General features: G+C 32.8%; 2 protein-coding genes across 3 annotated transcripts; both read right to left on the minus strand.

The window, feature by feature from the left end:
• Positions 1-801: 801 nt before the first annotated feature.
• Positions 802-14,127, minus strand: LOC123910971 (F-box/LRR-repeat protein 2-like). 2 transcript variants are annotated; one of them, XM_045962266.1, is made up of 3 exons: positions 13,913-14,127; positions 4,249-5,906; positions 3,338-3,640 (listed from the first exon to the last, which is right to left on the minus strand). In XM_045962266.1, the coding sequence occupies exons 2-3, from the start codon at positions 5,892-5,894 to the stop codon at positions 3,571-3,573; spliced, it is 1,716 nt and encodes a 571-aa protein (XP_045818222.1). In that variant the 5' UTR covers positions 5,895-5,906; positions 13,913-14,127; the 3' UTR covers positions 3,338-3,570. The 2 variants fall into 2 exon arrangements, with proteins under 2 accessions (XP_045818223.1, XP_045818222.1); XM_045962267.1 differs by lacking the exons at positions 3,338-3,640; positions 13,913-14,127 and adding an exon at positions 802-2,004 and having other exon boundaries at positions 4,249-6,298.
• LOC123910972 (F-box/LRR-repeat protein 2-like) lies at positions 9,076-13,918 on the minus strand. The gene is made up of 2 exons (XM_045962268.1): positions 12,242-13,918; positions 9,076-9,479 (listed from the first exon to the last, which is right to left on the minus strand). The coding sequence occupies exon 1, from the start codon at positions 13,900-13,902 to the stop codon at positions 12,247-12,249; it is 1,656 nt and encodes a 551-aa protein (XP_045818224.1). The 5' UTR covers positions 13,903-13,918; the 3' UTR covers positions 9,076-9,479; positions 12,242-12,246.
• Positions 14,128-14,462: the final 335 nt, after the last annotated feature.

Raw genomic sequence — 14,462 nt, forward strand, 5'->3', positions numbered from 1 at the left:
TAAATCTTAAATCTTTATCTTAAATCTTTTATTTGATTTTAGGATCCGATGATGATTTTAGATTTGATTTATTTTTTGTGTAACAAAAAAAGATTTTATTTATTTTTGAAGATATGAAAATATTTTTTGTAAATAAAACAGGATAAGAATATAAGAATATGATATGATATAAGCAGGATAATAATTATGTTCAGTTATCATATCATGATAAAAAATAATTTATCATGATAATTTTTGAAAATAATTTTTTGTTCAGTTTGGTGTACACATGATAAAAAACATGATAAATATCATATCATGTTTTTAATACAATAATTGCTCATAATAATACAATAAGATATATAACGTGATTAAATGACAAAATTACTCATGTAAAATAATAATTATTTTTTAAAATTATTTTGTAATACTTTGAATTTTATAAATAAAAAATATAAAATCATGAGAAAATAAACAAGCTAAATTTTTTATATATCAAATAAATAACTCAATTATATATGTTAGATAAACTAAATAAATAAGATATATCTCATATGTAAATAATAAAACTATCGTGGCAAAATAATTATACTTAAATGTTATAAAATTTAAATTAATATCCCTGTTTTGCAATCTTTTTTTTTAATAATTATGTTACTTTAAAAGATTGTAATTTTAGTAAAATTTTGATTTTTTAGATTATGTAAATAGATGCATTTAAGCATGTAGATGACCAATGAACAAACAAATGGCATATTAGATACTTTCTAATTGTCTACAGGGATGTTATTTTAAAATTACTTCTAAGTTCTAACCTGTGCGCGTGCGTGCGTGTGTTCCAATAAAATACTACAAACATTATGGCTCTATATAATACTCATCATGAATATGAATTTATATCAAATATCAAACCTTCATGCTATTTTGCATCTTAACTACGATACTACTTTACATTATTTTCTCATAGAAGAGGCAGAGCATTTGAAAGATTGTACATATAAGGTTGAATAGCATTTTTCCTCGATACTTACTAGATTTCAAGTACTTCATTCTTGAAGTAATTTTAACACACAAAACACATGCAATTAATCACTCCTGACATCGATGTATCCCCTAAGCTACCAATCTACCATATCTTTCAAAGTTTAAGACACAACTAAAAAAGAAAAAGAAAAGCATCTCTACTCACTTCACGTTCACATATATAACTTCACAATTAACTAAATTATGAATTGATTGTTAAACTAAGAATTACACCTGTAAAAAGACTAATCCAGATCAAAACACATATACACAGATATCATACAACTCAACATCAAAGGCTACTTTCATATATACAACAAAACAATAACAATAGCACAGTTTCCTCAATGTTTGGATTGGTGGTATTGGATGGAATGAGATGGAATAATATAGCATTCCATTGTTTGGATTTAAAAAATTAAGATGGAGTGGAATGCAACATAGTGGAATGTATTCCATCCTATTCCATTATATCCCCCAATTTTTGTTCCATCCAATTTGGGAGGTATGTGATGGAACCACTCACTCAAACTTGAAAATGACTTTTTCTGCCAGAATGACGACACGTCATCAAAATGAGTAAAGAAAAAGCACAGAATGACGACATGTCATCAAAATGAGTTGAGAGAGTGCCATGTAAGATTAGATTTCTTGAGAGGGTGACACATAAGAAATTGATATGAGAGAGAATCTCTCAAACATATAATATATAGATAGATATAGATATAGATAGATAGATAATATATAGATATAGATACCATTAATGAAGGACAATTTTGTAAACTAACTCATAATTTCTCTTTTCCATACAACATTAATTACATTTCTTAATTTGTGTAATTTGGCCGAAGTTAATGGAATAAAAAAGTTTTGATTTGTTCCATCATATTAAGAATATCCAAACAATGGAATGAAATATATGTTCCATTCCGCTCCGCTCCACAACATTCCATCTTATTCCACTCCGCTCCGTTCCGTTATGCTCCATCAATCCAAACAGAGCTAAAAGGACAATCCAAACATAACATTAAAATTGGGGATGATACATTCTCCATCTAAAAAATTGTCCTATTGAATCATAGCTTAACTTATAACATTGTTTCTAATTGTACATCAATATTTTTAACAAGCTCAAATACTAGAGAGCTCCCATACCAGTCATGATTGCAAACACAAAGATAAACATATTTCAGCCATTCAATCACATTTGAACGTCAAACAAGTTGACCGTTAGTTTTCAATACTTCTCTTTTTACGTCTAGCAATGTAAATGTGTCCAAGATAACTTATCATGGTAGTTTAGGGATTTAGAGTTCAAATGAGTAAAATAGAAGGCAATCCATCCACATCACCATGTTGTCAACATATAGGTAATTAATAAGAATATCACTTTAAGAAGTTATAACTTTAAGAACTTATAAATATAAAACTTACTATAGCAACTACTCAAATCTCAAAACTAAATTGCTATTTTAATACTGTAATATGAGTGTTGAATAGCTATACTAATTCTAATACGATTACTGCTATCTCACGAGTTCAAATTTTCTGTTTACTCATGCTAGCATGCACAATTTATTTTTTAACAGAAAAGAACCACCAATTTCACCAGTTAAACTATCAAATACCTATGCAAGAAACATGTTTAAACTTAATATCTAACAAGACGTTCTAGAGATGACACAAGCAAGGACCTTGTTATGACTTGATCACCACTACCCTAACCTTGAATGTTATTCACATATGCATGAACAGATAAACTTTAGTTCAACATTTATCATTCTTAAACTATAACTATCATCAAGCTAAAGCCAAATCCAATGGTCTCGCGGCACATTATTATCTTTTAAAACCAATAAATTCCTCATTTTCATATTCACAATTCATAAAAAAAAAAAAAAAAAATAGATTGTCTATGCATATTCCTTTAAAGGTATAAAATACCAAAACTCACGAAAGTATTTGAGGTACCAGTTAGACTATAGAATAATAGATATTAAACATCGGATATTAGAGTAGTACAAGTAGCCTTTGTATTGTGTTGTTTGTTTTCAGTTTGATAATTGGTTAGGTCTTGCTATTAGTTTGTTTTGATGGATCATTATCTTATAAGTTATAAATAAGGGGATGGTCACAGTTTAGAAGACATCTTTGAATATTGTAAAGTTTGTGAATAGAGTAGACATTCTATTGTGAAGAGGAACCCTTAGAGGAGAGATTTCTTTATTATTTCTTAATTCAATTGTTTTTTCTATTCAATTCAAGTCAATTCAATACTTGGGTTCCTAACAATTGGAGAAACATTTGTCCAAGGTCAAAACAGAACACACAGGACAGCATGCAGAAGCAATTAGAGAAATTACTACCAGATGCTAAAGTAAGTTATTTGGATCTCAAACATATTACACACACAAGCATATGTTTCTGACATTTTAATATGCCTTATTTACTTCAAAATGTGATTCGTACTAAGAATCATGTTTTGAAACATGATTATTACTAAGAAATTCATACAAGTTATATGCCTTACTTATCTTATATTAGGTTGCATATGAATCAAAATAGAAATCAAGCTTGGCTGCAAAATTGTATTCTTTCCGATTCCAACCAAAGAAGACGACCATATATCCACAAATATCTACATAATTCAGTTGGTTCAATGACTTTTGGGTTTTCAAATCACATATGTCCACACTACTACCACTTATTCTCTTAAGTAAAAACAGAAAACTCTCTAGTATATAAGAAAAGAGGTAAATAAACCGCTAGTTGCTGGTCTAAAGAATCAGGAACAAGAAATATACAGGTTCATGAATGCGAGTTTTGTCCAAAAGGAAATAACATAAGGCTGGATATTAAAATTTAATAGGACACCTGGAAAACTCAGAAAATAACAATAAAGTGTAAAACGCATGCTGCCACGAGTTATCCATGTTATATAATTCAGGGGAAAATGAAGAAAATCAAAACAATTTAAAACTGCATATAACATCCAAAGTGTTGTTGATTGCGGAAGGCCAAAAGTCCAACATATAAACATGTCATTGCTGCCTATGGTGCCACCATGGCAAGCAACTGCATTCCTTCAAAAATTGCCAATGGCTGTTGTTAAAAATCCGCCATTCTACCATGGCACCGCCATTTTACAAGAATGCAACTAAGTGCTTGCATTACAATGTGCATTTGCAAGTTGACATTTTAAAAATGTAATTTCTCGGAGAATGGTATTTTAAAATAAAAACTTACATAGTTCGAGTTGTCTCCAGAGAAGAAGGTATGATGCACTCATGCTTTCTAAGTTGTCTGCAGTTTTTTAGCACACATTTCCAACCCTTCTTTGTGACACCACTACAATTACGAAGCTGTAGTGTCATAAGCCCGGAACAATTTTTAGAGATCAAATAAAGTGTTTCATCATCAACCTTTGTATCTGACAAGTTCAACACCTCCAGCTTGGGAACTACAAAGTTCATTCTATGTAGCTTCACTCTTGGACAGTATGCTAAGTTCAAAAGCCTAATCTTACAACATTTCCTTAAAACTTCACAAATACCTTCAGATATGTGATTGCAAAATTCCAAATCAAGCAGCTGCAAATTGGGGAAAATGGAAGTAACCATTATGAGGATTTCATCACTTAACCATGAATTGGAACCCAAATAGAGACCCTTTAATTGAGGGTATACACAAGACTTCCTCAAAGAATCAGAATTCCATACAATATCACTCTCACCCCCCATGCTTTCCATTTCGATCTCACTAAGTGAAGGACAATTCCTAAGGAGGGCAAACAAGGCTGATTCTGTGAGCTTATCACAATGACTAAGGTTTATGGACACCAAATCACCAAGAAACGAAGACAATTGGACAACATCTTGATCATTCAAAAAATCAGCATATTGAAGATTCAAATGTTGGAACCGCCGACACTTGGATAACAAACAAAAGATTCCATTATAACTATAGTTACTGCAAAATGGGAGGTCAAGCCTGGTCAAAAGAAGACCTTCCCTTGCAATAGAATATAGCAATTCATCTGAGATATTCAAATTGCGCAAAACAAGACAAGTCAAACCTTTCAAACTCACCAATGAGTCAATAGATTGTGAAGTAGTGAACACTTCACTGACTTTCGTAGTGGCAAACGATAAAGACCTCAATGTTGGTCTTTCACGGATAGCAGAAGCAAGTCCTGTGCTGGTTATTTCATCACACCGAAGTATAATGACCTCTTCAAGATGCTTACAATTGTTGAACAAGTGGTAAAGAGATTGGTTGTTTATGGGAAATTCAGAAAGATTGACCTTGCGGAGTTTAATAAGTGCAAGTGAAAGAGCCTCTACCCCATCAACATAGCTAGTATAATTTTTGCAACCCGAGGGGTAACTAAGGTCGAGTTCTTGAAGCAAAGGGAAACATTCTGCAATGAGAAACAAATCAGAGGTATTAAGACAACCAATATGGGAACAATTTAGAGAGGTCAAAGTTGTAATCTTTTGTGAGAAAACTCGCAACCCAATTGTAGGAATTTTGGGTTGATAGAAGAGAATGAGCGATGTGAGTTGTTTCAATGGGAAACGAGAGATTATGCGGAGAAGCTTGTCACTGTCAAAGGAGCTTGCAAGCTGGATGGAGTTGAGGTTGGTGCATCTTTTGAAGATACGACGGAGATACGATGGTTCGTAGACAGTGAGTGTGAATCGGAGACGGTCGGTGACGGAGAGAAACTGTTTAGAGACAAGGGATAGAGGATTCAAGATGCGAAGTTTGTTACGATTTTCATCGTCGTTGATGATTAATCCGAAGATAAATTCCCAACATTCATCAGGCAAATGTGAGCATGTTGCTGTAACAGTAGAATTGAAAGCAGAACAAGTTCTCTTCCTTTTCATTGGAGTGAACGGTGATGTGATGATTTTAGGGTTTATGTTTGTAATCAGCGAAATTAGGGTTGAGATTCCTCAATTGCATCTTGCTTTTTGGGGGTATAAACCTGACGCGAAGACGACGATCTACGCTACGCTTCCCTAAAAAAGAATGTTTTTTTAATAATTGTTTTAATAATAAAGGAAATGCTAAAAGTTTCATTAGAAATTCTTGCATCGATACTCACCAAACATTTCACTCTTACACACAATCAATTAAAATATTACACCTCATTAAAATTAATTAATAAGTTCATACAGTTCTCATATGCTCAAACTGACGCGCCTCATGACGTCATCATTCTGAGAACATTTTTTTTGAAGCATCTTCTCTCTCGTCAAATATTATTTTGATTATGTTCTGTGTGTTTGAAATTCTTTTTCAAAGAACAATGGAAATGGTGTTTGTTTGGTTGCTCAAGTGAGTGATGTGTTTGAAATTCTTTTTTGATCTGATTTTTAAAAGACTAACGGCTAGTCTTTGGCTCACTGCATCTTACTTGGAGACCACCAAACTCAGGGCATACAACATCTATAAATAGCACACTTTGGTGCTTTGAAGATTCAAGAGTTTAAACTACAACTTTCAAGATTTACACTTGTCTTTTTCGAACAAGTCATTAAACTCTTTCACTCTCACTTCTAGCTCTCTAAATCACATACTTGGATCAGTATACTGTTGAGTGAACTGGGTGCATCTGTCTTAAGCTTCTCAGCTTGATTTTATCTTCATTTGTAAGCTTGTGATCCGAACAACTCTTTGTAAAAGAAAGATTGACTCAAGTCAGAAAAAGAAAAAAAATCATCATCACAACAACAACAACAACAATCTAGAACAACAACATGACACTTCATCAAAATAAGATCTGAACCAAAATCAAACCTTGATCAACAATACTACCAGTACTCCTCAATATGTTATTTTGATTATGTTCTGTGTGTTTGAAATTCTTTTTCAAAAAACAATGGAAATGGTGTTTGTTTGGTTGCTCAAGTGAGTAATGTGTTGGAACAAAATTGAGATTTATACTTTCCCCCAGTGATTATTAAAGTTTTAATGATAACAAAGTATTAAATGTACAATTGGAGGTACTAAAATTTATTTGTAAGTATGCAGAATTATTTTGAAGATAAGTTCTGATAATATGCCAGAAGATGACCATTCATAAGTTCTCAAAGTTCAGAAGATATCAACGTTCAGAAGATGTAAGCTTCAGAGGTTGGGAGCCTCAGTAGTTGATAGGTCAGAAGATGATAAACCTCTGGATTGATCTTGATCTTTGTGAAGACTGTGTTATGAAGTTTGAATCACTGCATCAACACTTTTGTCAATAAAGAAAGCGACTTCACAAGTGATTCAGGATAGCCTTCTTACATAGTCCCTAGTCTTTAGGAAGGAACGCGGTTTGTCTTTCTTCTTATCTAAGAATGGAAAGTCTTCTCTGCATCAAGCCAAAGTAGCTGAAACTCTCGTTCAGTTTTAGACGCTATTCAAATCCATGTCAAGACAAGTTCAAGCTGACTATCTTATCTTCATCAACAGTCATATGCAACATATATAATTTCATTGACATATAAATACAAGACGAATTGCATTGTTCTGAAGCTCTGCACAAATGACTTAAAGCTCTGAAGCTCTTGTTCTGTCATACTCTGATAGTTCTTAAAACACTTGTAACTTATCATACTTGTGTTTATTTAAGTCTTAGGTGTATTTCTATACTTTCATTTGTAAACCTTTGTTTTTATTCGAAGTCTCTTGTTTAGGTAACTTGAGCATTTGAGTAGGAAGTCTCATGTTAGTTTAACTTGAGCAAGTGGTTGTAATATTGGTGATTATTATAGTGAAACTCTCTTGGAAGTGCAAGAAGACTGGACTACTCTCGATTTGTGAGAGGAACCAGTATAAATTCTTGTGTGTTCTTCTCTACCCTCTATCCTCTTATATTGTGCTTTAGTTATATCCGCTGCTAACTCGAAAAAGTTTTTAAAATACTAAAACACAATTCAACCCCCCTTCTTGTGTTTTTCCACCTTCATTATGGTGGTGAATTTCGGAGCTGATATGTGAAGAAGAAAAATTTATTTTGAAAGCTTCTAAAGGAGTGATGTATATCAATCTAAAACAACAACTTAGTGGTTGAAATGTAAACCATGAAGTACTTTACAAAGCCATAAATCTGAGCCAGATTCGTTATTCTGTGAGAGTTTGGATTTTATTATGTGAAAAGAAGAAGAAAAAAAAATATGGGTTTGCATTTATGTGTGTTTGAATTTTAATTTCACAGAAGATCTAAATTATTCTGATTTATGTGTGGTTGGATTTTAATTTTCTTAGTTTGAGGGAAGAAAAGGGAAGAAAAAATAATGGTTTTTTATTATTGTTATGAAGATGATGATGAAGAATGAGAAGATGAAAGAAGAAAAAAAAAAGGGTTTTGAATAAAAAATCTGAGTTTTTTATGAAGGTCGTGAAAATGGTGTTGAAGATGAAGAAGAATGAGAGGAAGAAGATGAAAAAATGATGAAGGATGAAAAACATGATGGTGCACTGTTAGGTCCGGTGGACATGCAAAATCTAATGGTTTATTTTTCTTCAAAAAGATCTGATGGTTAAGATTAAAAAATGTATTGAGGTATATAGTGAACCACCTATAATGTTGGTCCACCTAATATATTTGGTGTTAATATATTAACGGAATGGACTAATGTGCCAAACGGTGATATTAATAAAGGACCAATTCAGACTTTTTTTAAGGGATCATTGTGAAACCTAAAATGTCTTTAAGGGACCAATAGAGTAACTAAGCCAAAAAAAATATCACAAAATGTTATATACCAAAAAAAAAATCACAAAATGTTTTTATCATAAAAATCCTTTTAAAACTCACTTTTAACCACAAAACTATCAATTTTTGTGTTTCTTACCCAAACTCGAAGAGTGAAGAAAACACCAAGTCACCTACACCAGAAAACAGAAGACAGGAAAAATGGCAGGGTTATTGGCATGGGAAGCAGACGTAGTAGGGATCAGAATCAGCATCTGAAGATTCTTCAATCCCAATTCTATTTTCAGAATCTCAAAAAACCTACGTTCGTGAACTCGATCACAAAGCAAATTCTCTCCAACGTTCGATCCAAGATCACAAAGCAAATAAATGACTATATGAATTCATAATTGATTAGTTAATAGTCAATCTAATATACAGCAATGAATTTCAAAGAAGCATTACTTCCTCGTTAGAATTTCATGATGGTCTTATAAATGTCATGCACTTGAAGTGGAAACCTTATCACTGCTTATTCAAAATCTAAGTTTATAAATGTCTTGCACTTGAAGACATTCTTTTTCTTTTTCTAAATTTGGTAATATTTTCTATAATAAGTTTCCTGAAACCATATTTGAAATCAAGTGATATATGCCACCTTACATTTTCTTCTTCCTTAAATAGTTTCATATTTGATGTCTATCTCTTTACTCCCCTTGTAGAGTGCTCCAACAGTCCAACTGACTTCTACGTTTTCTTTTAGCATCTTAAACTGCATCATAATCTATACTTTTATGCTGTTAGTTTAGTATCAAACAAAAAAAAAATCCAAAAATAGATGCATTTAGATAACCAATGAACATACAAATGGCATATTAGATACTTTCAAGTGGTCTACAAGGATGTTATTTTAAAATTACTTCTAAAGGGTATCATACAACTCAACATCAAAGGCTACTTTCATATATACAACATAACAATAACAATAGCACAGCTTCCACATGCACAGTTTATTTTTTTAAAGAAAAGAACCACCAATTTTACTGGTTAAACTCTTGAATACCTATGCAAGAAACATGTGTAAACTAGATATTTATGTAAGGACTGGATAGAGTCAATACATAAGGTCAATGAAAGATGTCAAATGAAAATCTAACATGAGGTTTCTAGAGAATACAGAAGCATGGACCTCGTGATATTGTATCAAATACATATATCACTATTCTTGTTATGACTTTATCACAACTACCCTAACCTTGAATGCTTGTTGTCTACCTTCACTAGCATATTACAAATTTACAACAACAATTCACACATGCATGAACAAATAAACTTTAGTTCAACATCTTTCATTCTTAAATTATAACTATCATCAAGCTAAAGCCAAATCCAATAGTCTCACCGTACATTATTATGTTTTCAAACCAATAAAAATATAAAAATAATAGATATTAAATAAGGCGATGGTTACAGTTAGGAGTGGCAAAAATAACTGTTGAACCGAAAATAACTGAACCATTGTAGAAGTTCACGAGCTGAACCAATATTTAAAGCACAGTTCCCAAACCATACCGAATTGCTAATAACTGTTTACTGAACTGTGAGAACCGAACCGGATAAAAATTCACAAACACAAACCCAAAATCAGTAAATCACGGTTTAGTTCTCTTCTCAAGCAATCCATAAGTATCTGATCAATCGTTAACTTGTTCAGCGAAGACTTTTCATGAACCACCATCATCAACCTTTAGAACTATATATCCATGAATCCACTGTAAGTTCAGAAGCAGAAATTGAAAACGAAAAATATAAATGATTCGGTTGTAATTAAGTATACCATGACAGCTTCTACCTTTCATTCCTATGTTGTGATTTGTTGGCAACATCATTAGCTATAAGTGGTGAAACAGAAACATTGGATCTTTCATTCCTATGCTTCCAAATATAAATTCACTGCTACTCCCTCCGGCCTTAATTATAAGCAAATTTTACTTTTTAGATTCATTGGAAAACCAATGTATTTGACCTTAAGTAAGTCTAGATACATTGGTATTCAAATGAATCTAAAAAGTAGAATTTGCTTATAATTAAGGCCGGAGTAGTACGTTGTAATTTATAAAACTATTATAAAAATAAGCTAATTTATAGTTACAAAACATAGGAATGAAAGGTACCTAATTTATAGAACTGTTATGAGTTATGACAGTTCGATTCCTATGCTTCCAGAAATAATGTGGATCTTTCCTATTTTCAGCTGTTTCAATTTTCCACAACAACATTGGTTCAATTTTTCAGTTTTGGTTCGGTTAGGAAGTACTGAATCGGTTCACTGAATGAACTGTTATAACAGTTTCAGTTTGGTTCGTGACAAATTATTGACAGTTCGGTTCAGTTTTCTCTGTGAACCGAACCATGAACAGTCCTAGTTACAGTTTAGAAGACATCTTTAAATATTGTAAAGTTTGTGAATAGAGTAGACATTCTATTGTGAAGAGGAACCCTTGGAGGAGAGATTTCTTTATTATTTTTTAATTCAATTGTTTTTCCTATTCAATTCAATTCTTGGGTTCCTAACTAACAATTGGGTCAAAACAGAACGCTCAGGACAAACATGCAGAAGCAATTAGAGAAATTAATAGATTTCATACCAACAGATGCTAAAATAAGTTATTTGGATCCCAAACATATTACCACACACAAACATATGTTTCTAACATTTTAATATGCTTTATTTACTTCGAAACATAATTCTTACTACGTACAGACGTACTAAAATAACAAGTTATGCAGAACCCTCAGTGGGTTGTATCATGATTATTCTCAAAACTAAACAAAAAAACCCACTTAGATATACCCATATGATCAAGTTTAACAAACATAAAGTATCATACAAACACTTAAAATTATTCAATTTAAAAGTAACATGCATTATTTACTTCATAGTTCAACATACATAAGTTATCATACTTCAAACACTTATCATTATTCAATTTATAAGTTATATGCCTTATTTACTTCATATTAGCTTGCAAATTGAATCAAAATAGAAATCAAGCTTGACTGCTAAATATTATTCTTTCCGATTCCAACCAAATAAGACGACCATATATCCACAAATATCTACATAAACAAATATCTACATAATTCAGTTGGTTCAATGACTTTTTGGATTTCAAATCACATGCACGTCCACGCTACTACCGCTTATTCTCTTACACATATCATAAGTAAAAACAGAAAACTCTCTAGCATATAAGAAAAGAGGTAAATAAACCGCTAGTCGCTGGTCTAAAGAAGCAGGAGCAAGAAGTATACAGGTTAATGAATGCTAATTTTGTCCAAAAGGAAATAACAATAAAGAAAGTGCAAAACGCATGCTGCCACGAGTTATCCATGTTATGTAATTCAGGGAAAAATGAAGAAAAACAAAACAATTTAAAACTGCATATAACACCCAAGTGTTGTTGGTTGCGAAATGTGCATTTGTAAGTTGACATTTTAAAAATATAATTTCTTAGAGAATTGTATTTTAAAACAAAAGCTTACATAGTTCAGAATTGCTGCATATGTGAAGAAGGTATGATGCATCCATGCTCTCTAAGTTGTCTGCAGTTTTTTCGCACACATTCCAATCCCTTCTTTGTGACACCACTACAATCATCAAGGTGTAGTTGCAGAAGCCCAGAACAGTTTTTTGAGATCAAATAAAGTATTTCATCATCAACCTCTGTATACGACAAGTTCAACACCTCCAGATTGGGAACAAAGTTCATTCCAAGTAGCTTCACTCTTGAACAGTCGGCTAAGTTCAAATGCCTGATCTTACAACATTTCCTTAAAACTTGACAAATACCTTCAGATATGTGATTGCAAGATTCCAAATCAAGCAGCTGCAAATTGGGGAAACTGGAAGCAACCATTATGAGGATTTTATCACTTAACCATGAATTGTCACCCAAATAGAGACTCTTTAACTGAGGGTATACACACAACTTCCCCAAAGAATCAGAATTCCCTACAATATCACTCAGACGCCCAATTCTTTCCATTTTGATCTCACTAAGTGAAGGACAATTCTTAACGAGTGCAAACAAGGCTGATTCTGTGAGCTCCATACAAACACTAAGGTTTATGGACACCAAATCACCAAGAATCGAAGACAATTGGACAACATTTTGATCATTCAAAAAAACAGCACATTGAAGATTCAAATGTTGGATCCGCCGACACTTGGATAACAAACACAAGATTCCATTATAACTATAGTTAGTGCAAAATGGGAGGTCAAGTCTCGTCAAAGGAAGATCTTCCCTTGCAATAGAATACAGCAAATCATCTGAGATGTTCAAATAGTTAAAAACAAGACAAGTCAAACCCTTCAAACTCACTAAGGAGTCGATAAAATGTGAAGTAGCAAACAATTGTCTGTGTTCCTCATTTAAATCAGAAGTCGAAAACGATAAAGACCTCAATGTTGGTCTTTCACGGATAGCAGAAGCAAGTCCTGCCCTGGTTATTTCATCACACTCAAATATAATGACATCTTCAAGATACTTACAATTGTTGAACAAGTGGAAAAGAGATTGGTTGTTTATGGGAAAGCTAGAAAGATTAACCTTGCGGAGTTTAATAAGTGCAAGTGAAAGAGCCTCTACCCCATCAACATAGCTACTATAATTTTTGCAATTTGTGGAATGACTGAGGTTGAGTTCTTCAAGCAAAGGGAAACATTCTGCAAAGAGAAACAAATCAGAGCTACTAAGAGAAGGAATTTGGGAGCAATTGAGAGAGGTCAAAGTTGTAATCTTTTGTGAGAAAGCTCGCAGCCCATTTGTAGGAATGCTGGGTCGATCGGAGAGACTGAGCGATCTGAGTAGTTTCCATTGGAAACGAGAGATTTTGCGGAGAAGCTCATCACTGTCAATGCAGAAGATTGCAAGCACGATGGAGTTGAGGTTGGTGAATCTTTCGGATATACGATGGAGTTCCTCGTCGCCGTAGACACGGAGTGTTAATCGGAGACGGTCGGTGACGGAGAGGAACTGTTTGGAGACAAGGGATAGAGGATTCAAGATGCCACATTTGTTACTGTTGTCGTCGTCGTTGATGATTAATCTGAAGATAATTTCCCAACATTCATCAGGTAAATGTGAACATGTTGCTGTAACCGTTTGTTGTTTTGAAGAAGAAGTTTTCTTCCTTTTCATTGGAGTGGATGGTGGTATGAGTTACGCCGATCGGTGATGTGATGATTTTAGGGTTTATGTTTGTAATCAGCAAAATTTGGGTTGAGAATGAGATTCCTGAATGGCCTCTTGCTTTTTGGGGTATAAACGGATGAGGATTAGGTGAGGGAAAGTTATGGTGAATTTTGCTGGAGTGTTTTGTGAAAAACAAGGCGAAAGAGAGAGTAAAAATGATAATTTGGTATTGAAAATATGTGATTTCTTTAAGAAGTTTTTACCGTTATAAGTTTTATTTTAACCGAATTTTCTACATAGTTAGAAACCACTCGCACACGCCAATTACCACTTTCTTAAGAGAATCATAGTAATGAATTTCCCTCCCAATCGAATTTTTCATAAGTATGAGTCAGAAATCAAACTCCTAATCACATTTTTAAGAGGATTAAGACTTTTATCATTTCGACCAATTTATCGTTTATTAGAATTTTCTTTTTATATATTTTTATTGGTAAAGTAATTTTATTTTTATATTTTACATTAAAAAAATATCTGTAAAAGTGACAAAAATATCTGGAAAACTC

This window comes from Trifolium pratense, linkage group LG2 (assembly GCF_020283565.1).
Source record: "Trifolium pratense cultivar HEN17-A07 linkage group LG2, ARS_RC_1.1, whole genome shotgun sequence".
NCBI classification, from domain to species: Eukaryota; Viridiplantae; Streptophyta; class Magnoliopsida; order Fabales; family Fabaceae; genus Trifolium; species Trifolium pratense.